The 23,068-nt window shown below is 40.3% G+C and overlaps 1 protein-coding gene across 1 annotated transcript in view; it reads right to left on the bottom strand.

The window, feature by feature from the left end:
• Positions 1-22,651, bottom strand: part of setd3 (SET domain containing 3, actin histidine methyltransferase) — a 41,205-nt gene extending 18,554 nt beyond the window's left edge. The window contains exons 1-6 of the mRNA XM_056393728.1: positions 22,575-22,651; positions 12,873-12,996; positions 11,461-11,553; positions 11,055-11,203; positions 10,639-10,711; positions 9,430-9,686 (exon numbers count right to left, since the gene is read on the bottom strand). Coding sequence (XP_056249703.1) covers positions 9,430-9,686; positions 10,639-10,711; positions 11,055-11,203; positions 11,461-11,553; positions 12,873-12,975 — 675 coding nt within the window. The 5' untranslated portion in view covers positions 12,976-12,996; positions 22,575-22,651. The remainder of the gene's footprint in view (positions 1-9,429; positions 9,687-10,638; positions 10,712-11,054; positions 11,204-11,460; positions 11,554-12,872; positions 12,997-22,574) is intronic.
• Between the last annotated feature and the right edge of the window lie 417 nt (positions 22,652-23,068).

A 23,068-nucleotide genomic window follows, 5' to 3' on the forward strand; every position in this document is an offset into this window, starting at 1 on the left:
GCAATACATTTTGCTACGCAAGACAGAGGTCAGCTGGAAATAAAGTTTTATTCAGAACTGCAGACCACACCCCCCAAAGTTCCCGAACCTTTGGAAAGTACTACCCCCCGACCAGGGACTTTTTTGGGGGTTGATCAATTACCCCGGAATTAAATTTAGACCCTGGTTCCTGCGGTGGAAACACGCATAGTTCCTCAAAAGGTTCCTGGTTCCTGTGGAAAGTTCCTGCCTTGAATCTGGAACACACCCTCGAATGTTGGGAGAAGTGAATCCAACCCAAAATCTAAACTTGTCTCAGATCTAAATTAAAAAATTTAAACTTGTGGGGTCCATCATTTTTGTCCCCACAAAGCTGTCCGACCCCACAAGTACAGAGGGGCCCCGTTTGTCGGACCCTACGAATATAGTAAAATAAGCCCCCACACACACAGAGGGAGGGGGAGACACAGAGAGAGAGAGCTCTGTGTGCACTTGGGTTGAGATAGAGACTGAGCAAGGAGGGCTCATGTGTGTGTGGTGTGTGTGTCCTGTCCCCTTATCTTTGATACATCTCCTTTCTTAACACACACACACACACACACACACACACACACACACACACACACACACACTTCCCTCCTTGTGTAGCCCCTCACTCTGTCCCCACCTCCTCTCTCCTCCTCAGATGACCGGGCTGGAAAATTAGCTTGTCACATTGGCTTTGAATTGAATTGACCTGAATGTACCTTCCTTAAAAACCTCTCTCCCTCTCTCTCTCTCTCTCTCTCTCTCTCTTTCTGTCTCTATCTGTCTCTCTCAGTCTCTGTTTCTGTCCCTGTCTCTATCTTTCTCGGTCTCTCTGTCAATACAATTTAGTGTATCTCAGTAAGCTTTATTGGCATGAATATCAGGTGTAAAATACTGCTAAAGCATTGAGGATAATACATCAATAATGAGATGAGAAAATAAAACAATATATATTTCATTAGGTGAAATAAAATAAAAAGATATCAAAACACAAAAACAGTAAACTAAGAGAAACATTATTAAACAAATCACTCTACCATCCAAACCTCACAGTCCAACACCCACTACACTACAGCTGTATTTCATTATCAGATAATTTACCCATTAGTATCTCAATTAACTGATTAATCGGTTGCTCTTATTAAGTGTCAGAAAAGACTGGTTGTTATTATGTATTATTATTATTATTATTGTTATTATTATTATTATTATTGTTATTATTATTATGTACTCAAAGTCCAGTATCAGATACTCAGATATCCAGTCTAGTCATAGTGATAGAAAAGCATTCAATTAAATCTGGAACCAGCTAATTTTTGGTATTTCATCTTTAAAAAAAAAACAAAAAAAAACAAACAATTATCAAAATAGTTGCTTATATTATTAATATTAAATTTCTGTCTGTACACCAATCAATTAACTCGACTAATTATTGCAGATCCTGAGGTGACAATTAATCCTCATATGATACAGACTGTCTAAAAAAATAAATAAACAAACTATTCTCACAGGAGTGCAAGCACTGACAGTGAAAGTCAATTTCTGACTTTATCATTGTATTACAGACTGTTCCATGGCTGAATTGACCATCGACAGCACTGGGAGAAAGCCAGGACAATACGCTTACTGCAGCTCATCAGAACAGCAATAAAAGTCCTGTTAAGAAATAAAGGGTCTTTTTAGGGTCACTGAAACATTACAGGGCTTTTAATTTGAAAAGGTTACAGGAAGTATTGAGTTTGTATACATTTTTGTAATGAAGAAACTTTAACAGGGTTAGGGATCGAATCCATCCATAGCAGCACGGGTGTGACCAATTGAACATATCAGACAGAGGGAACTGGAAATAAAGACCTGTTACCTTCTGTAGTTGAGTTAAATAAAAGCCTCGTTCTTGATTTGAGGAAATAGAACAGAACAGTAAACAGCAACAGTAAAACTGTTGTGGGACAACTCACTGTACACACAAGAGAAACTGAGAAAAAAACTCTTTAGAATAAAACAATAATTATTAACAATGTAATATCTGTCATGCGTCTCTATAAACATTGGACTGGTGATACTTTGTGCCCATGTATCAAAATCATCTCAAAAGAAAGTCATAGTGTATCACAAAGATGTAAAAAGACAATATGATGATAGTAGAATTATTAACTGCCTTGAATCATCAGTGTATTACAAATCAGCAATGATGATGCTACAATACCCATGTCAAATTCTCCACAGTCACATTGTATTATTTATAACCATCTATAGTATCATTTACTCAGTGCTGTGCTGCAGCATCACTGGCATTAGCAGGAGCAGCAGCCTCAGCCTCAGCAACCCAAACAGTCAAAGTCCACACTAACTGCTACGATGTATCGACTCGGTCCAGCTTTGTCCAGCTGCGCCATCTGTAACTCAGCTTTAATTTAACCAAAACATGGTCACACAGACTGATGTAGTGCAACATTCAGGTAATATGGCCAACGAAGACATCGTTTGTCATTTTTTATACAGGCAATCCTGTGATCCAAACCTGCCTTGAGGCTCCAGGTCTGATGCATGCAGCCAGATGCGCTCCGGACTGCCGTCCAACCAAGGAAACAAGGGGATCCGATAGTAAAGGTAAAGAATATTTATTTTGAAAACATAATCTGTTCCACCACAACAGTTAAAAGAAAAATAAAGGTGCTCTAGCCTACGCCTTCAGATGGACTGGAGAAACTGACAAAAAGGTGCTGTCAAAAATCTATGTACTGCTCTTCCTGGGCCTACCTGAGCTCTGCCAACATTCAACATAAGGAGTGGTAAAGGGGAACCATGGGAAAAAGGGTCTGGACAATTATAATATACAATTATAAGAACAAATTAAAGCTGCAAGTAGCGTTAAGCAGGCCCTTGCACCCTTGCGAATGTCAGGGGTGCTAGCAGGAGGCAAAACAATTTTCACAGTTAAGCATCATAATGTGGTTATGCATTTTCTGGTCAAATTTGGGCACATTGGACAATAAATATTGGAGTTATAAAATTTGCTGTGCTGCCACAGACACGCCGACAACAACCGTGAAAAAGCTTCACAATTTAGCATCTCAAATGGTCTTATTAAAACAGTAGGAGGAGTTCAATAGCAAAAACATGGGCCAAACTTTCAAAGTAAATTCAAAATTGCGGACTCTAGGAGGAGTACAACGCCTGAAAAGTGCCCACTAAATTCAACCTGGTCCCTTTGTTATTGAGGAGGGAACCCTTTGTGGATAATTCAGCTGCTGGGGAAAAACCTGTTGAATGTCTGGTTCATAATTTATTAAAGAAACAAAGGTAAGTAGTCTCAGTTTCCAGCTACTCCCTGTCCAGTGAAGCATATCTGCAAATCACTGAATTTTTAAAAAAGTGAAAATGCTTCATTCATTTACCTGTTTTAAATCCCTGGTCTGTTTTTTATGGACAGAAGAAGATCAGTGCAGATAATTCAGCTGCTGGTAAATACCCATTTTACGTCTGGTTCATACCCTATTTAAGAATCAAAGGTACGCAGTCTCAGTTTCCGGCTACTACTAGATGTCATGTGTCCACTGACAAGCGTCAGTGAATCACTGATTTTTTAAAAAGTTATATTTAGGGCATTTTGCCTTTATTCGGATCGCTACAGTGACAGAGACAGGAAAGTCAGGAAGACAGAGAGAGGAGAGGACGTGGGCCATGGGTCGGACTGGAACCTTGGCTGCTGTGGGCAGGACTAAACCTTTGTGGTATGCGCTCTACCAGGTGAGCCGTACCAAATTACTGATTATTAATGTGAAATTGCTTAATGGGTGTTTCTACCAGTTTAATCCCCTGGTGCGGTTGTTATCGAGAGGAGCACAGCTCCTTGGAGAATTTGTCTACCGGTAAAAACCTTAACATCTGGTTCATAAATTATCAGAGAAGAAATCAAAACAAAGGTTAGCAGCAGTCTCAGCTCCCGGCCCTTCCCTGAGACTCTGTCCGCTGTACAGCTTCAGTGAAACACTGACTTTAAAAGGGAAACTACGGTATAATCAGTCTGTTTGATTGTTTGATTTCCTGAACGACTGATACTGAAGGAATCCAAACCAGGAGAAGCTTACGGTAATGGTAGTGAAGACAACAACTCCAATGATCCCACACTTTTTCGTAACATCACCCAACACCATCTTCTGTTATTGTTTTGATTGAGAGACCACTTGTGGCAGAAGTTACATACTGTGCTTTCAAAGTATGACGTCTTTAATTCGTAAAGAGTAAATTCAAAATGGCTGACTTCCTGTTGGGTTTAGAGTATAGAGGTGCAGGAGGCCTTTTTGTAGGTCTTGGCATGTTAGATGTGCCTACCAAATTTCACACATGAAGGTGAAACACAGGGCGAGGGTTCCTTTGTTAAAATTTTCTAGGGGACACCATCGAGACATTATGCCACACCCATGTGCAAGACCCATAAAACATATTAATTTTCACCAGGCCTGACGCATGTCCAAGTTTCATGAGTTAATGAGCATGATAAAGATTTTCACTCAGGAATAATAATAAACGGAGCAATTCCAAGAGGGTCGTCACACCAGTCGATGCTCGGGCCCTAATTAAACATCCTATGGCAACATAATATCTGCAATATCTTGACATAAAAACTTTGGCTCCTACATGCTGGCCCCAAATTGTTCTTGTCGGCAAACAAAACAATTACAACTTTCAACATAAAACAGAGCCAAAAAAACTCAAAAGTCCATTCAAAAAGCCAAAAAACTCATTGAAATCTAAATCAAAAAATGTAACAAAAACCCTCCATCTTCACAGAATCTCATTAAAGAGAAACAGTCTTACGTAGGGGCCTCCAGTAGCAGACACAACTTTCAGATAGGCCTGCGAAGAGTGGTAGTCTGGGTTTTTACCTGAACTTGTCTAACTGTTCCTCTGTAGTCGGACATGCTTTGTATGACCCGCCAAGAGTTGCAAGGGGCTGTATCATCGACACTGAGAACAATATCCCCAGGGACAAAGTTCCTCCTATTATTTATCTGTATTTGACGTTCTTGTAATTCAGGCAAATACTCTGAAGAGGTCAGCCAGGTCACATATAAAACATTATTAACCCTTGAATGACACACTGTCGCTATCTGATTGGCCAGTAGTAATTTGAACATAATACACCAAAGACTGCATCATGGGATATCAGTATGGGACATCCCTTCAGACACACAGTACTAAGAAAGCTAGACCATTCAGACCATGTAACTATGTGAGTCTTCATTGTATTGTCAACATGAATCAATTGGACAGCATTAAAGCATTGAAACCAATAGTAATGGCTCCTTGAGTAAAGCTCCTTCAGCACTGGACTTCTTCAAGCTCACTGACATTAAACCATTTAAAACACAACACTTCCACCTGGTGGAGTCCACTGAAACTGCACTGGTCTGTGCTGAGGTCTGATCATTTCACCACGATTCACAATAATAATGGGACAACACCACATTTTCAGATTACTAACCCATTATCTATTGTCTGGGCCTGTTAAACCAACATTTCACCACAAACCATAATCACTGTCTCTGTTTCTTATTCCAGTGTTGTTTCCACATTAACACAGGACTGAAAAAGTCATTTTCAAAGTTCAATCTAAGTCTTTTCCCAAACTGCCAATCTTGGTTTAGAAATCACTATCATATATCAAGTTATGTTTAAAGTTCCCATAGTGTAGAAGTGAAACCAACAAAGCGCTCAGTCCACAGAGAAATGTACACAGCCTGTATTCAGAAACTGGGCCTTAAAACAAGCTGTGAGGACTTCTGGAGCAGGACCAGAGGTGGAAACAACTTCTTTACTTGAGTCACAGTACAAACCCTCCTGGTCAAATATGACTCAAATACAAGTGAAAGTTGTTCAGTCAAATTTTTTACTTTTGAAAACATACTAAAGTATTTTTTGTTTCAACACATTTTCACATTTACAGAACCAAATGACTCTGAAACAACCTGAATGAACTGACTGTCGAACCTGTAGATACAAAGACATGGACATGGACCTAAAAACACAACTGAATCAACAAAAGGAGCCATTGTCGTTTTGTTTTTTTTTTTTTTTTTTATTGTTTTTATTTTTTTTAGGCAGTGATGAAGTTTGGCCGGAATCTTTCTTTATTTCTAAACCTTCAAACACAGACTTCAGATCAGACCATGGTCTCTGGTGAAGCATCCTCTGCCTCATCTTTATTAAACGTCGCCATTGTTAGGACACTGACAGGTTCAAACGTGACTAACAGTGGAGGATTTGGCTGTGATTGTTTTTTTTTCTCCTGGGATGAACATGTAAGAACTGTCACATTTTCAAAATAAAATAAAATTCATTAAGTGACTAAAAGCTCTGCTTCAAAGTAAGAAAACTTAATAGAAATGTTCAAAAGTACAATATTTGTGTAGAGGAGTTGAGGTCAGAAGTTTCTAAAATAATATAGTACTCAAGTAAAGTACAGATACCGGAAAATATACTTAAGTACAGTATTCAAATAAATGTACTTTGTTACCGTCCACCCCTGGTATCAAAACACTCAAACTGATGTCCAAACAAAATCAGATGAATACGATCAGACCTGAAGACACAGTTTTGATGACACCACTGCAAATAAACCTCCATAAATCTGATTAGAAACCAGAGAAAAAAGAAGCTCCTGAGTCAGTGATATAGTGATAGTTGTCATAACGGTACATAACAAACAGAAACTTAAAAAATATAATTCACTACACTTCATGATCTAAAATATAAACAAACATGGTCTAAAAAAACGGGGCTTAAGTTGAAGCCCGCAGCTTAGATCACTGTATCCATGGCAACATATTTCCTGTCTGTTGGAAAAGTTTAGTTTATATCTGTTCTGTTTTCAGAAGAGTCACTGCGTGTCACCTACGACATGTCTGATGTAAACAAACTCATTTGACTAATGATTTGGTGATGGGGGGGTTAAGTAAATGTTAAAATGTTAAAACTCACGTTACTGTATTCACTAAATTAAACTACTATTTATACTACATATACTATTTATTATTACTTATCAAATATTATGCTGCTACAATAATACTATACACACACTTCATTGTATTAAGGATATATGATATACTGCTGTATTATATTGTTGTACTACTACATTTCACTTATATATTATATGTTAGGATCAATAAAGTTCTATCTCATCCTTTCACTTCTAAACATATAGAAAGCAGACTGACTGCCACAGGCGCTCACTATCTTACTTCATTCATTCATTATTTATTTATTCATTGTTTATTTTACACACTAGTTTTAACAATACCTTACGACAATGAATTATTTTCCACCACGTCAGTAATTCAGTTCATGTAAACCTAACATTGATCCACACTCCTCTTTATAGAAAACAGTGATCACAGCCTAAAATATCGCAATTATAAGTAAAGGTAGCTCCAACATTTACTTTTACTCCACATAGATCATAAAACCTTCAACAGCAGCTCCTCACTTTATTCCTATTTGTTTACAGGGCAGTCTGACGTATCGCAGCAATGGGCTGAAGCGACCAATGCTGCGTCTTTGTATATGGTGCCAACAACTGGAATAAGATTAGTTACTCATATTCCACTTTCCTTATCAGTTATCTTAAATTACAGCACACACTTTTCAAATTTTTTTGAGCATAATAAATAAATTAAACTCTAGTAATGGTAGTAGTAACCGATTACTGGGCATTCCTTCCTTTGTTATTATGGTTCTCAGGTAGAAAAACTGCCAAATGTGATGGTCACTGATTTTTGTAAAAACATTTAGCATGGCTTCAGTGAGTGGTAACAAGTTGCCATCAGCAGCTGTGTTGGCTGTGTAATCATGTAGACAAGACACACTCACATCTCCTAAACCAGCAGGGACACTACAGCAAGTTCTGAGATCCAGCTGGTTTTAATTAATCAATTAAACGAGGCAAAAATAGGTCAAAGGGCAAAAGGTCTTGGTTCAAAGTCTTGATTCTATAATTGGATACACAACCTTTTTGGCTTTATTCAAGCACAAGTAGCAAATATCACAGTGGAAACAATTTCTATTAAGAGATGTTAACTACAGCTTCCAGAAACATCCAATCACCAAGCTTAAATTTCTGTTTCCCTAACGGCGAGTGGAAGCTAAAGTCTGCAGCTTAAATTAGTTAAATTCTGGGTCAGCTCTGGGTAAATTCAGTCACCATGGTGACACGTTTTGTTGTCAATTGTACTGACGAACCATTTGAAGTCACTGCTGCTATGACTGTCCTCTGCTCCATGGCCGGAGCAGCCAAGGCTCATGGGTAATGTAATATTACTCAAAGATTACAGACAAAACATGATTTCTCATAAACTGTAAGTGTAAATGATTAATAGTGCTGACCACAGCAAAAACCTATAGGATTGTTACATCAGGCAGAGCCCAGTCCATATTCAATAGCCATCAAATTTAGTATGATGATTATAGTGATCCAAACGATCACGGTTATCAGTATTATCACGGAATTGGTAAAATGCGCTGAAAATGTTCATATGTCCAACACATCTGTGTCATAAGGGACCATTAGCAGTATATAGTGGATTTGCCTGCTGCATGCCCACTCTGGAAAAAAAGGAATAGCATTTTTGTTTTCCCGTTCTGTAACGTCTTTCAGAGCAGACACTGTAAACAGACCTGTCACCTGTCCAGCACGGTGGTGTTAAACCAGCAACACCACGGCTATCACTGACCGGAGCGTCTCCCATAGAGGCTCAGCAGCTACAGCTCACTGTTTCTCTCCTGTATCTGTCTGTGCGCCCTGTGGTCATGTGACACCGGCAGTGTAAAATGATTCAATCGCCTTTTTAGCGGGCTTATTCGCTTTTAAAAAACCCACTTATACCCACCAACTTTAAGCCTCACGCCATGTTTTGACTGACACAAACAAACCCACGTTGCTCACTGCGCATGCGTCTGGGAGACTGTTACTGGTTGATGCTGTATAGAACCCAACCTGAGTGAAATTAACCACAGTAATTAACAACGGTAATCGGTAAAACTGTAATACTAACCGCCTGGCATTTCTACCATGATAAAGTGCAAAACAGGTAAATGTTTCATCTCTAGCCATCACACACTTCACAACTCAATTAGGCTAATGAAGTGTAAACAGCTGTGTGGTGGACCATAGCCTTTAACACAAAAACAGTGTTTATACTTTGTTGTAGCTGGTCCAGGAGGCACAAACTTGATTTGATGTAGCATATGTTGTTTAAATGATACCACTGCCTCATAATCCATGACCTTATTTCATATTGAATGGAGAAATCAATAAATAAAGTAACCAACCAGCAACTGCAGTCATCTTCAACTTTGTGTGTGTGTGTGTGTGTGTGTGTGTGTGCATGCATGCGGGCGTGCATAATGAGTGTATCTGCCTACCTGTACCAGCTTGTAGAAGTATGCGTACTGGCGTGCAGTGTTCTTATACTGGCTCAGGACGTCCTGCACTGCCTGTGTGCCCAGCAGCTGCTGTACCTCGTCCTGCTGGTAGTACAGCGGCGTGTCATACTCCTGAGGAAGACTGCGGATGTACGGCAGCCAGGATGAAGCAGGGTCAGCTCGCTCGCACAGCAGGTGGAGGGCCAGCGTCACGTTGCCCATGGCCTGCAGGATCCGGTCCTGGCTGTACAGAGGACCTGAGACACAGAGGTCACAGTCAGACTGAAAATCTTGTGTTAGTGCTATTGTAAATAAACTTGCTGCAGTATATTTCAACATGTAATGAGGACCTGCGTCACACTGGAAGATTTATATAAACCATGGTTACAGTTGTATGCACAACACCTGGACAAATTACACATTTTGATGCAAACTGCACGTCTGCAGCAAGCAGACATTAAAATGAGGCTACGTCCACACCATTACATTTTCATTTTAAAACAGCTTTTTCAAATGAAAACGATCTCCGTCCAGACTAACACACCTGAACACATATCGCATGACCTTTCAAATACACTGAGCATGTGCAAGCTAGTGTAAACAGGAAGCAGATCGTCTAATCTGCAGTAGATTAGTCACACAAAATACTCAACAAAGGCAGTTGCATTAATATACAGACTGTAAGTGAACAACAGCTGCTGGCAAAGACAACAAGGTCAGTAACACTGTAATTCATTATCATGTTGTATTCACAGCTGGCACTCCAGGCTGATGAGAGCCAATCAGTGAGCGAGGTGGGTGTCTACATCATCGTTTCCAAAGGTCTCAGTTTCTGTCCGTCCAGGCTACAACACAACCCCAGAGTTTTCAAAATAAAACAGGTCCAGCAGAGTTACCAAAAGTCTCGGTTTCCATGGGTTGAGTAGAGTGGACAGAGGCAAAACCATAGCAAAGGTAGTATAGTGGACGCCTTTCTTCAAATGTTGATGCTCATGAATTTCCCTTAGGGGATGAATAAAGTATCTATCTATCTATCTATCTATTGCTTTTTATTTCAACAACTTCAAAAAATAAATAAAAATAGGAGTTGTATTTACTTCTTTTTACTACAAAAACCAACAGAATATGGAACTCTGTTTGGTGTTTTCTTTTTTTCTGATTCAGATTGGCAGTTTCCACACAAACACTTTTATGAACTGAAGTTCTCACCCAGCACAGAGTTCTGGGCCGACTCCACTGTCATCAGCATCTTCCTGGGAATCCACAGGAATAGTTCCTCTGCCTGCAAACAAACACACACACACACACACACACACACACACACACACACACACACACACACACACACACACACACACACACACACACACACACACACACACAGCACTGAGAAAAGTCAAAGATCAGCTTCTTAATGTACAGTGTAGGGATGGGAAGTAAATGAATGGCACTCTTCGCTCCCGTAGCAATTGTTTCACTCTGATTTTGCCGTAGGTCAACCTAAAATCATTTACAGCCAACAGTGGAGTAGTATTGAAGTATTGAATATCAGTAGACTGGTCCTTTGAAAATCGCTTTGGAACATCAAGAATAAACAAAAGGTGTCAGCACTGTGTTGGAATCACCTTGATGTCTCTGGTGGCCCGCAGACCGTAGCCCTCCGTACCAAAGTCGGTCACAGTGAAGCCGTCACAGGAAGCCCCGCTTTCCTGAGCCCAGGACATCAGGTCTGAGAAATAGTCCTCTCTGCTGCCCTCAAACACTACTGACAGACCTGAGTGCGCACCACACACACACACACACACACACACACACACACACACACACACACACACACACACACACACACACACACACACACACACACACCAATAAATAATTCACTTCTTTATGTTCTGGATGTCCCCTGGTCACAACCTAACCCTCCCCCAAAACTAATACCTTATGTTCACTTCATATTTCTTCAACATCAACAGTTTCATTACTTTAGAAAAACAGAAATATAAACATTGTGTGTGTGCACATCCTCACCTTTCTGTTTCTTGCGGATCTTTTCCACTAAGCCTCTGATCTGGATGTACTCTTCCCACTCTTTACCAGCAGAGGGTGCTGTACTGCTGCACTCTGGGAAAACAAAGGTCAACCATTAAAACTGCAACTGCATCACTTCAGCTGACCCATGCAGCCAAACATACCTGAAGATACAGCAAATCACAAAGAGATTCTCTTTCATTCTCTATCTGATGATTCACTTCAAATTACATTTGAGACGTCTAAAGATCTTTTTAATATCACATGTAACGTAACTAAAGAGCCCTGAACCATCCCAAGTTGTGCGTAATAACTTATCTTATGCTGCACGAGCACTTCTTCTCTCCATCATTTCTATCATCCGAGTGCATGTCATTAACTCTGTGTTTTCTCTCTCCCTGCTCTCTCTCTGACTCCAGAGCTGCGGGATCCAGATCTGTCCCCATTATTATTCATGTTATTACTTGTTTCAACCTCAGCTTCCCTGTTTCTCTTTTTAGTTTCCCTTATTCATTGTTTGTATCAGTATTATTTATCTCCTCATTAACAAAGAACATTGTATTAATCACATCTGGGTCTATCTTGCTTCCATTTTCCCTAAAAATGAACTGGGTAACATTATCTGTATTATTTTTAATTGGTGCTGCTATCATTACTGTTGTTAATATTATTACCATTATAACAACTAGTATGACAGTGCTTGAATACAACAGTATATATATATATAGCTGTTCCTGGTCGTGGAGTCTGGATCTGTTGGGTTTCTGTCTATAATATTGTAAGGTCTGGACCTGACTCTTTGAAGAGCCTTGAAATTATGTATGATTTGGCAATGCATGTATAATCGAAATCACAACATGGCCAAGTGCAATATCCAAATCGCAGGTAAAGGTAAAATGTGTCATGGCATTGCTGCGCATTGTTGGCACCACTAACTACAAATCATGTCCTCCAGACCTAAAGGAACATGTGTGTTTGGTACAAGACCCAACAAAAATCACATCATCATGTTTAATTTTTTTTTGGTGAAAAAGAAATGAAAAAACCATCATTCCAACTGAAATTCTATATCGTAATCGCAATGTCAATATATAATTGTTTTTGCATATCATGCAGCCCTAATATATAATAATAATATACACATACACACACACATAAACAAGTGAATTGAACTAAACTGAGGTAGAATTGAAGCCTTATGAAATTGTGCAGTAAAAAATCTCCTATAGAAAATGTGTTTTTTTCAGTTTGTTTTGTAAGGAGCAAAGAGGAATGTGCTTCAGAACTGCTAGGTCCGGACACACCTTTAAAACAAACATGTGAGTTAGTATCTAGCTGTCTCTGTGAGCAGTGAGTGAAAAGGTCTGTCCTCAGGTAAAGACGGTGAAGGTGGAGCGGCTGTGTAAACGTACTCTGCAGCAGTTCAGAGATGAGGTTCATCATCTCTTTGGGGGAAACCACAGCGCTGGCCCCTGAGCCCGACTTCTGAGTCTTCACTCGACTCTTCTTTCCCATGGTGCTGGATGGACAACTGGGCTGAGAGAAGACACACCATTATTACTGACAGCACCTCATACTCTGACTTACTGTCACCAGAACTTCATGCCTGTGATCGATTATCAACAGGACGATCACTGATTGCTCGTCTTTGCAAATGTCAAGACAATATTTGACTTGTTTTCCCATTAATGTAGTAATGTATTATTCATAGTATTAAATTAATATTCAATTGAATTTGCCCTGCCACAATTTACTGTATATAACCGAAGCGCTGCTTGTTGTGTGTAGGTGCTGCGTTTTGAGTTAAGAAAGGAGGAGATTGACAAACAGACAGAACGTGTCCTTTACTTCAGTTTCTTAAAAATATTTCCAGAAATAACTTCTTTTTTTTTTTCAGGCTTTTTGTGCCTTTATTGATAGTGCAGTAGAGAGAGACAGGAAATGGGGAGGCAGAGAGAGGGGGAATGACATGCAGGTAAGGGCTTGTCGGATGCAGGACTCGAACCGGGGCCATCTGCAACGAACACTGTAGCCTCTACACATGGGGCTTATGCTCATCCACCTGAGCTACTCGATGCCCCCAGAAATAACATTTGAATTAAATTATGTCTGTTCGTCAGAAGACAATGAAGGGGAAGTAACGTGCAGACACAGCAACAAGCTAGTGTGCAGGTCTGGGAAATGTTTGTGTTGCTAGCAATAGTCCTGTTCAGTTCAGTTGCAGAACTATTTGTGTTGGTGAAGCCAAATAAATCATGAAATAAACAAACAAATCATAATCTGTTGCTGCTTATTACTGTTAAGTAATATGGCGCTCGGACAACTCAAGATTGTGATGTTGTACTGAACATCAGCACAGCAGCAACATCACTCTCTCTCATGTGATATTGCTTAAATAAAGGTGTTTTTTATATAAGAGCTTGGTCTCATGTAATGCATAAAAGTCAGAAAATGTTTGTCTTTAGGAAGAATTCTACATCTACAATGACGTTTTACATGAAGAGTGAAACAAAAAGAAGCACCGACACAGAAAGGGCAGATATTTGTTTCCAAGGCTAGGGGAGTAGTAACATCATGTCACGTGACCATTGTGTACTGTATGGCCATTGCGCTCACAATTGACTTTGTAGTATTCTTTGCTTGCTTGCGGTTACATTGGTGCACTTTGCTGCCATCCAGCGATGTGATCCTGGAAATGGCACTGACTGTGTGGGACCTGATAGGATTGTACTCATGTTAACTAGCTGTAGCTGATGGTGTAGCTCGAGTTGCAAGCTCCACGGCTATACTGCAGAACTGTTGCCATAGGTTGCTTTTTTTTTTGTCTGCTGGGTTGACCTAAAATCCATATTTTCCATGAAATAATTTACCTATAGCCAAATCCTACAAAACAAACTCCATGTACACACACACACAACACGCAACCCACATACACAGTGTGCAGTAATGCTCTCTGCTGCCCAGCACACACCTGCCAATCCTAACTCTGCGAGTTTTTGATACAAAACAAAATAACTAGCTAGCTAAATAGCTTAGCAACCCCAGGGAGAAACACAACAGTGGGCAAAATCCTGGAAGAAATATACAACAGAATGGGCATTAAACAGTAGATATAATGTGTGGCTGGGGATGATACCAGAGCTTTTTGTTGGTACTGCACCACATAGACTGATTCAGATTTTATTCATGATCATATACCATATATATACTAGGGGTGAGCATAATTAATCCATGATTGATAATTGATCGTTAAGAATTTTGTCAATCACGTGGAATCTGATCGATGTAACGTGTGTATCATCGAGGTTGTGTTGTTTAGTGTGTCTTAAAGCAATGCAATGAATTTCACTAAGTGGCAGCAACCAGCAATTTAAATTTTCAACAGAGAAAAATGAATACGCAGGTTCCCGTAGGCATCGCAGGTAAACATGAAGAGAGCAAGGCGAAGTGTGGTCAGAGACAGTAGAGAAACTGAGATGCTTCATTTCTGTTTTATTTCCTGTATCTGTGTCTCGTGGGTTTCTCCACCTCCCCACCCCTTTAGGAGACCAGCAGCAGGTCTGAGTGTATTCATTCCAGTGGGCGAAGTGAACAAGATCACAGATTATCACAGATAATTTCGCTCCATAGTCAGCAAAATAAATACTGGACCCAGTTTTCAAAAGCCACACGTCTTCAGAACACTTCAGACAAACAGATCAGGACAAAATTTACTTTATTGGAGACCTGCCTCTGTCTCAACTGCCGACATCGTTTGCCAGCTGATAACCAGGTGTTTAGATGGACCAGAGTTATTTTTGGATTGACTTACTTATAGGTCAAACTATGGATTAAACTTTAAGATTTAAATAAAACATTGCTTAACAATTGATAAAAGATTATTAGCCTATTAAATTGACATGACTTTGTACTGGGCTGATCAGATGTCGTTAGCAGACAAAAAACAGCAGCAAAAAAGGCACAGATTTGTCCGTGTTGTATCATCTATTGTTGTATTCTTTGCAGGGACAAGTAATCCATCAGTTAGTGTTAAAAATGCCTGAGCTTTGTGCAGCAACAGGCTGTGATAACAAGAAAAACGGATCAGTCTTTTCTTTCCCAAAGGCTGCAAAGAGGTAAGTCTAGACAGGGTAGATTTTAATATTAGCGACTGTCACACTTCATGCCAGTTGCCTTGGCTTGAGAGAGGGGTCTGGGGACAACGCCCACTTAGGAGACCAGAACTGTGTCCGGTGTCATACCATTGGCACTGCCTGTAATGCGGTATCTTCTGTATAGAGGATCTTTGGTTTGGTGTGGAACATTTCGAAGCTCATTGTTAACATTGCAATTCCATGTATAAACGCTGTAGCTTTGGCTTGTTATTTGTAAAGAGGTTTGGCTCAGAGCCTCGGGCTCCGCTGCCATTAGGAGCGCCACATATCTTTTTTGTTCTGTTTAATAGTTAAACAATTAAACTTTAACTGCCGTGTTTCAGAGGATTGTTGTTGGACTATAATTTCTTCTTAGAATAAAGATTTCATTGAGGAAAAAGACACTTTCTTTAGTATTTTCTTTCATAGGCATTTTTTAACCTAAAAAATTAATGATGAATCGATAATTGATCATTAATTTTCCCGATGATTGATCAAGGAAATTTATTCAAGTGCCCATCCCTAATATATACTAATTACACAAGGCCATTTTAGAGCCTGGGTGAAAAAACTGTTGCTTTTAATGCTGGCACACTAAACACGTGTGGTCTAACTTGGTAGATTACAACACATGCAGCAGGAAGGAAGAAAGGAGGGAAACATCGCTGTACATGACAGCAAAACTCAGCAGAGACTGTCACAATGAGCTCAAATGAAAAAAGTACACAGTGCATCCGGAAAGTATTCACACCCCTTCACTTTTCCCCACATTTTGTTTTGTTACAGCCTTATTCCAAAATGGATTAAATTCCTTTTTTTCTCATCAATCTACACACAATACCCCATAATGACAAAGTGAAAAAGGTTTTTTAGAAATTTTTGCAAATTTATTAAAAAATAAAAAACTGAAATATCGCACGTACATAAGTATTGACACCCTTTGCTCAGTACTTTGTTGAGGCACCCTTGGCAGCGATTACAGCCTAAAGTCTTCTTGGGTATGAAGCTACAAGCTTGGCACATCTGTATTTGGGGTATTTCTCCCATTCTTCTCTGCAGATCCTCTCAAGCTCTGTCAGGTTAGATGTGGAGCGTCGCTGCACAGCTATTTTCAGGTCTTTCCAGAGATGTTCAATCGGGTTCATGTCTGGGCTCTGGCTGGGCAACTCAAGGACATTCACAGACTTGTCCTGAAGCCACTCTTTCGTTGTCTTGGCTGTGTGCTTACGGTCGTTGCCCTGTTGGAAGGTAAACCTTCGCCCCAGTCTGAGGTCCTGAGCGCTCTGGAACAGCTTTTCATCAAGGATCTCTCTGTACTTTGCTCCGTTAATCTTTCCCTCGATCCTGACTAGTCTCCCAGTTCCTGTCGCTGAAAAACATCCCCACAGCATGATGCTGCCACCACCATGCTTCACCGTAGGGATGTTATTAGCCAGGTGATGAGAGGTGCCTGGTTTCCTCCAGACTTGACGCTTGACATTCAGGCCAAAGAGTTCAATCTTGGTTTCATCAGACCACAGAATCTTGTTTCTCATGGTCTGAGAGTCCTTTAGGTGCCTTCTGGCAAACTCCAAGCGGGCTGTCATGTGCCTTTTACTGAGTAGAGGCTTCCGTCTGGTCACTCCCTACCATAATATATTATATTATATATTTCAGTTTTTTATTTTTAATAAATTTGCAAGAATTTCTACAAACCCTTTTTCGCTTTGTCATTATGGGGTATTGTGTGTAGATTGATGAGAAAAAAAAGGAATTTAATCCATTTTGGAATAAGGCTGTAACAAAACAAACAAACAAAATGTGGGTAAAGTGAAGGGGTGTGAATACTTTCCGGATGCACTGTACATACTAGGGTTGCACGGTATACCGGTACCAGTATAGTACCGCGATACTAGAGTTTTGAAAACGGTACTATACCAGCATTTAAAAACAAACGGTACTTTTATGTCATTTTATTGAATGCAAATGAATTGGTAAATTGGAGCCTGTCTCTTTAAGCACTGCGAGGCCAGCGAGTGTGACGTATGACTCGCATGTTTAGACTGAGGAGGAGAGTAGGGTTGTCACGATACCAAATTTCTGTTTCGATACCGATACCAATATGTATTTCGATACTTTTCGATACTTTTTGTAAAAAATATTTCATTATATTATGTATTGCCTTAATGGGTTATTTAAATATTTAAAGAATGTCATTTAATTTTTAAAAATATATTTTTTAATGTATCTATTAACCATGGACATGTTTTAGCTCTCTGTTTGCAGGCTACTGTAGGTTTACTACTGGGCTGGGAGGGGCTTTGTACTTCTTTCATTGACATTACAGTGCAGTGAACAGGTGAGCAACATTATCACCTGTCGTTCTTGACTGAAGTCTCGGAACAAGTCCGCATGGTTGTCCTTTAAATGTTTCGACAGGTTTTGAAGTGTTGCCTGCTTTTGCGAGACACACTTTGTAGCATCGCTTGCACTGCGGTGTTTCTGGGTTCAGAGGCTCGCCTTTATCGTTCGGTTTGAACCCGAAATATTTCCACACCGTACTTCGGGCCCGCATTTTGTCCACAAGTACGGGCTTTTCTGCAGCTGCCATCTCTATCTACTGTATTTTCTTCAACCCGCTCCGTCTGTATAAGACGCGACTTGTCGTTTCTCTCTCCTCCTCAGTCTAAACATGCGAGTCATACGTCACACTCGCTGGCCTCGCAGTGCTTAAAGAGACAGGCTCCAATTTACCAATTCATTTGCATTCAATAAAATGACATAAAAGTACCGTTTGTTTTTAAATGCTGGTATAGTACCGTTTTCAAAACTCTAGTATCGCGGTACTATACTGGTACCGGTATACCGTGCAACCCTAGAGGAGAGAGAAACGACAAGTCGCGTCTTATACAGACGGAGCGGGTTGAAGAAAATACAGTAGATAGAGATGGCAGCTGCAGAAAAGCCCGTACTTGTGGACAAAATGCGGGCCCGAAGTACGGTGTGGAAATATTTCGGGTTCAAACCGAACGATAAAGGCGAGCCTCTGAACCCAGAAACACCGCAGTGCAAGCGATGCTACAAAGTGTGTCTCGCAAAAGCAGGCAACACTTCAAAACCTGTCGAAACATTTAAAGGACAACCATGCGGACTTGTTCCGAGACTTCAGTCAAGAACGACAGGTGATAATGTTGCTCACCTGTTCACTGCACTGTAATGTCAATGAAAGAAGTACAAAGCCCCTCCCAGCCCAGTAGTAAACCTACAGTAGCCTGCAAACAGAGAGCTAAAACATGTCCATGGTTAATAAATACATTAAAAAATATATTTTTAAAAATTAAATGACATTCTTTAAATATTTAAATAACCCATTAAGGCAATACATAATATAATGAAATATTTTTTACAAAAAGTATCGAAAAGTATCGAAATACATATTGGTATCGGTATCGAAACAGAAATTTGGTATCGTGACAACCCTAGTACATACATACAAAAAGATTGTTAAAAAATTACATACATACATACATACATACATATATATATATATATATATATATATATATATATATATGTGTGTGTGTAATTTTTTAACAATCTTTTTTTTTTTTTTTTTTGGGGTGGTGGGTCCCTGCTATGGTTTGGTCTGATATGTGGCAGAAGCTTTTTTGAGCTTTGGTATTGGGCTGGTTTTGATTGGCTGCTTTAATGCTAATGTTTCTACCCATCTCATCTGTATGACGTGTCTGTATGTGGATCTTAAAGTTGTATTCATAGTAAGCAAATTAAATGTATTTACACTGTGTGATACACAGTGCAATGGTCGTGTTAACAAGGCTATAATAAGATATGACAGGTCACCACTATAGAAAGTGTATGTGCAGTATGGTCAGACCAATGTGGCCTCACACTTGTGGGCCCCACTGTATATATTTCACTACATGTAAAATTACTATAATCATAGGGACAAAGGATTGTAATGAAGCATACATTTCCATCTCTCCGTTTCAAGACTCCCGTGTCTGATCAGACTGTAGGGCCTCTGGTTAAGACAATAATATGCCAGGGAGTGTTGTAATGTATAAATATGGTCATGGATGCTGCTGGTTAGTCCTGCAGTGTGGTATCATCTTGAATACACTGTCAAAAGTATTCATATTTACAAATGTTGAGCTGCAACATGATAAAGTGGAAAGACTTATCTCCATTATAGTGAACCATCAAAAGCACTACCAATATTATATCTAACCATCAAGTGCAGAGAACTTGTGATTGCTCATTAAGACACCATCACCATAGTAACTTTTGTCCTCACTGATGTTCACATATTTACACTGAGCTTTTTCTTTAGTTACTCTCGGCCAACTTCTTGGTGAGACTGACAGATACAACTGTGGGATGTGGGACTCACCGCCTCCGCCCTATGCTGGTTGGTCATGTGAAAAAACATCACTGCTCCCAAGCCTTGGGAACTTCCTGCTACCACACAGAGGGCAGAGCAGAGGCTGCACCATAGACAACAAAACCATATTTCCTGTTCCACAAATCCCACTCACTGGTCTCAGTGCCAGTCTGACATTAAGTGTTAGTCTAGTAGTTTCCACAGCAGTACCATAACACCTTTATACAGTGTCAATCTCCGCTTTACATGGACCAGTTAAACTTCGAACAAATGAATAATATGAATCCCTCCTCACTGTGCAACTGCTAACCCCACACACCCCCACCCTCCCTCACACTCACACACACACAAAATCCAGACAGTTAAACATCACATTACCGCCACACAGCCCAAGTGTGAGTGAGTGTGTCTCACTCCCCCTCTCACACTACACAGCTGCTCAGTGTCATTTAGTAGCAGTTGTCACTGTGGTCCAATAGTCATTCACTTTCAAGAGGAAGAAAGCATCAGGCAGTCACTGCCCTGGCCTTCTGCAAGTGCTGGTTAACTTGTTTGCTCTAAGGCACACACACAGGTCTAAACCATGACTGCCAGTCCTTCTCATGGAGGAAGAGACTGGATTTTTAACACTCTATATGATCTGGTTGTACCAATACCAGTTATACTCAAGCTGCATTAATGGGGTTTTTTTTGTCACTTGAGGTCAATGTGGAAAAACAACTGACATATTGTTGCTAGGGATGCCCCGATCACATTTTTTTGGTGCCAATACCAATCACCTATGAGTGAGATCGGCCGATCCAGGGCCGATGATCATTTTTGTGTTTTGTTATAGCAGCTGGTTTCACAGTTGGTCAGCCTGCTTAGCTTTGTAGTGTACTGGGACCTCCAACAGGCAGGAGCGTAACCTGATAAAAGGACCACCAGAAGTCATCCTTATTCAGTCAACAACATGCTTTTACTTTGTTCAACAGAGCAGTACAAAAAAACTCCCAGGGAGCATTGCAGATGTTGTACCTTCTCTCAGTCTCACACACTTTGTAAAAGTTCCACATGGCTGACATGTTGTTTTGTTTTGGTGGCATGTTGCTCGCAAGCACATTGAACAAGGTTGGAGGCAAGACTACACTACACAGCACACAGTGCAGACACCATAGTACTAACCACACGTGATCAGTTTTAAGGTTTGATCAGTGACTAGAAGCATTGATTCCGATCTAGCAATCATGTACTTTTACATGATAATGATCAATTGGGGAATCCGTAATTGTTACCATATGAACTTCTTATAGTGAACATGTTATAGTATGTTCACCAGCTGGTCTCTGACTGTGTCTGTCTGTTGTTTTCTGTTGAGCAGGTAGTGGACAGTCACTGCACACAGTTGCAGCTGGAGACGAGATGGCGAGAGCAGAGTTATCAGGGCAGGAAACCAAAACAATGAGCTACAAAAGGCTGAAAAGCGCAACTGAAGCTGAAGGTAACTGCAGAGTTGAGGGACAACCCTCTGTTTATTACTATGAGGAGAGCACCCCTATCAGATTACAAAATCCTTTACTAAAATGTTAATTTGAAAAAATTGATTACTGCAGCTTTAATCTCTCTTTATACAAAATGTTTGACTCTGTTGAATAGTAATTATGTCTCTGTTTAACAATAATAAAAATTAAAAAAAAATTAAAAAATTAAACCTAACCCTAACTATGTAGAAAGGTTTAATGTAGTAAGGAACATATCATGTATGGTAAAACTGCATGTGCCTTTTATGGCTGGGTGCTTGGTAATGGAAATTACATTCTGGAAACTTCCAGGAAATGACAAGTGACACACTTCAACATGTGGTTTGAAGACAAATACAAATGTGGTGCAGAACCAGCTCCACCGCTGTAGTGTCAGTCACCTAGGTGCAGTTAACATTACTTCTAAAAAAAAAAAAAAAAATTAAGGGGTCTCCGACTGAAGTGCAACAGTCAAAACTTTGTGTTCCTGTCCCAGCCCAACTGAAGCAGGACTAACTAGCTTGCTATAAAGCTTTTTTTTTTTCTTTTTTTAAAAAGTGGGCTACTTCCCTGAGGGAAGGCTAACGACACAGTTAGCTTGGTGGTTTGTCTTCAGAGCCACTCTTAGCTCCTCTCTGCCAAGTCCCTCATGTCAGCAAACTGATGACGGAAATCATTTTGTACTATGTGACATAAGTACTGTGGTGTCAAAGCTTAATTTCAACCGTAGCATAAGAGCCGACAGCCCAGCACCAATTAGCTCCTCGGGTGGTTGTAACCTATCCCACTAGGCCAGCAGCTAGCCTCTAACACCGAGGACTCACGCCCTACCGAGCGGAGCCGGGCACGGTAACACACGGAGCTCATTCATCTACACTGACTAACGTCAGTGGGCTAGCTATTAGCTGCTAGGCTGTCCAGTGATAAAGGCTCAGTAGAAGAGTTATAGAATGAGCTAATTAGCTGGTTAGCTAGGCCTATCCACTACAGTGCAACAGCCTGTACACCACAAACACACACTGACAGAGAATAAGACCGAAGACCAGGTCAGAGCTCAACCATAAACCCAGCCGTAGACATTTTTCTCTAGTTCACTCATACCTTTCCAGTGACAGCAGCAGTTCCTCTCTTCTGCACACAAACCAACCTTGACTCAGTCCTGCCTGTGATTGGTGTAATCTTCAGACACGCCCACGAAAACAACACTGGATTCTGGCATTCTGATTAGTTGTTGGACAGCACGCTCCGGAACATGAACTGCTGGTACAAGAAAATGTACCACCCCCTCCTACCGCACACTGTCATTGGACATTTACTTTTAGAAATCTAAAAGCTACCATATATGGTAACGTTTGAGCTATGGTGATTGGCTGAAAGATATGTCAGTCATGATTATGGCTCCGGCGTATTACGATGCTCTTTGTTTGGATGGAGCGGCTCATGGGGGACGACGCTGAACCTTGCTCTTCACATAGAGCTCCTTCTTGGAAATTTCCGGTCCACCTTAAAAGTGGCATAACGCCTGAAGAGGGCGTTGTTTAGTCATTTTCAAGCTGACCAGTTAACGTCTATGTACTTTTGCTTATTGTTTTTGT

The sequence above is a fragment of the Seriola aureovittata genome, chromosome 13 (genome assembly GCF_021018895.1).
Source record: "Seriola aureovittata isolate HTS-2021-v1 ecotype China chromosome 13, ASM2101889v1, whole genome shotgun sequence".
In the NCBI taxonomy this organism is placed as follows: domain Eukaryota; kingdom Metazoa; phylum Chordata; class Actinopteri; order Carangiformes; family Carangidae; genus Seriola; species Seriola aureovittata.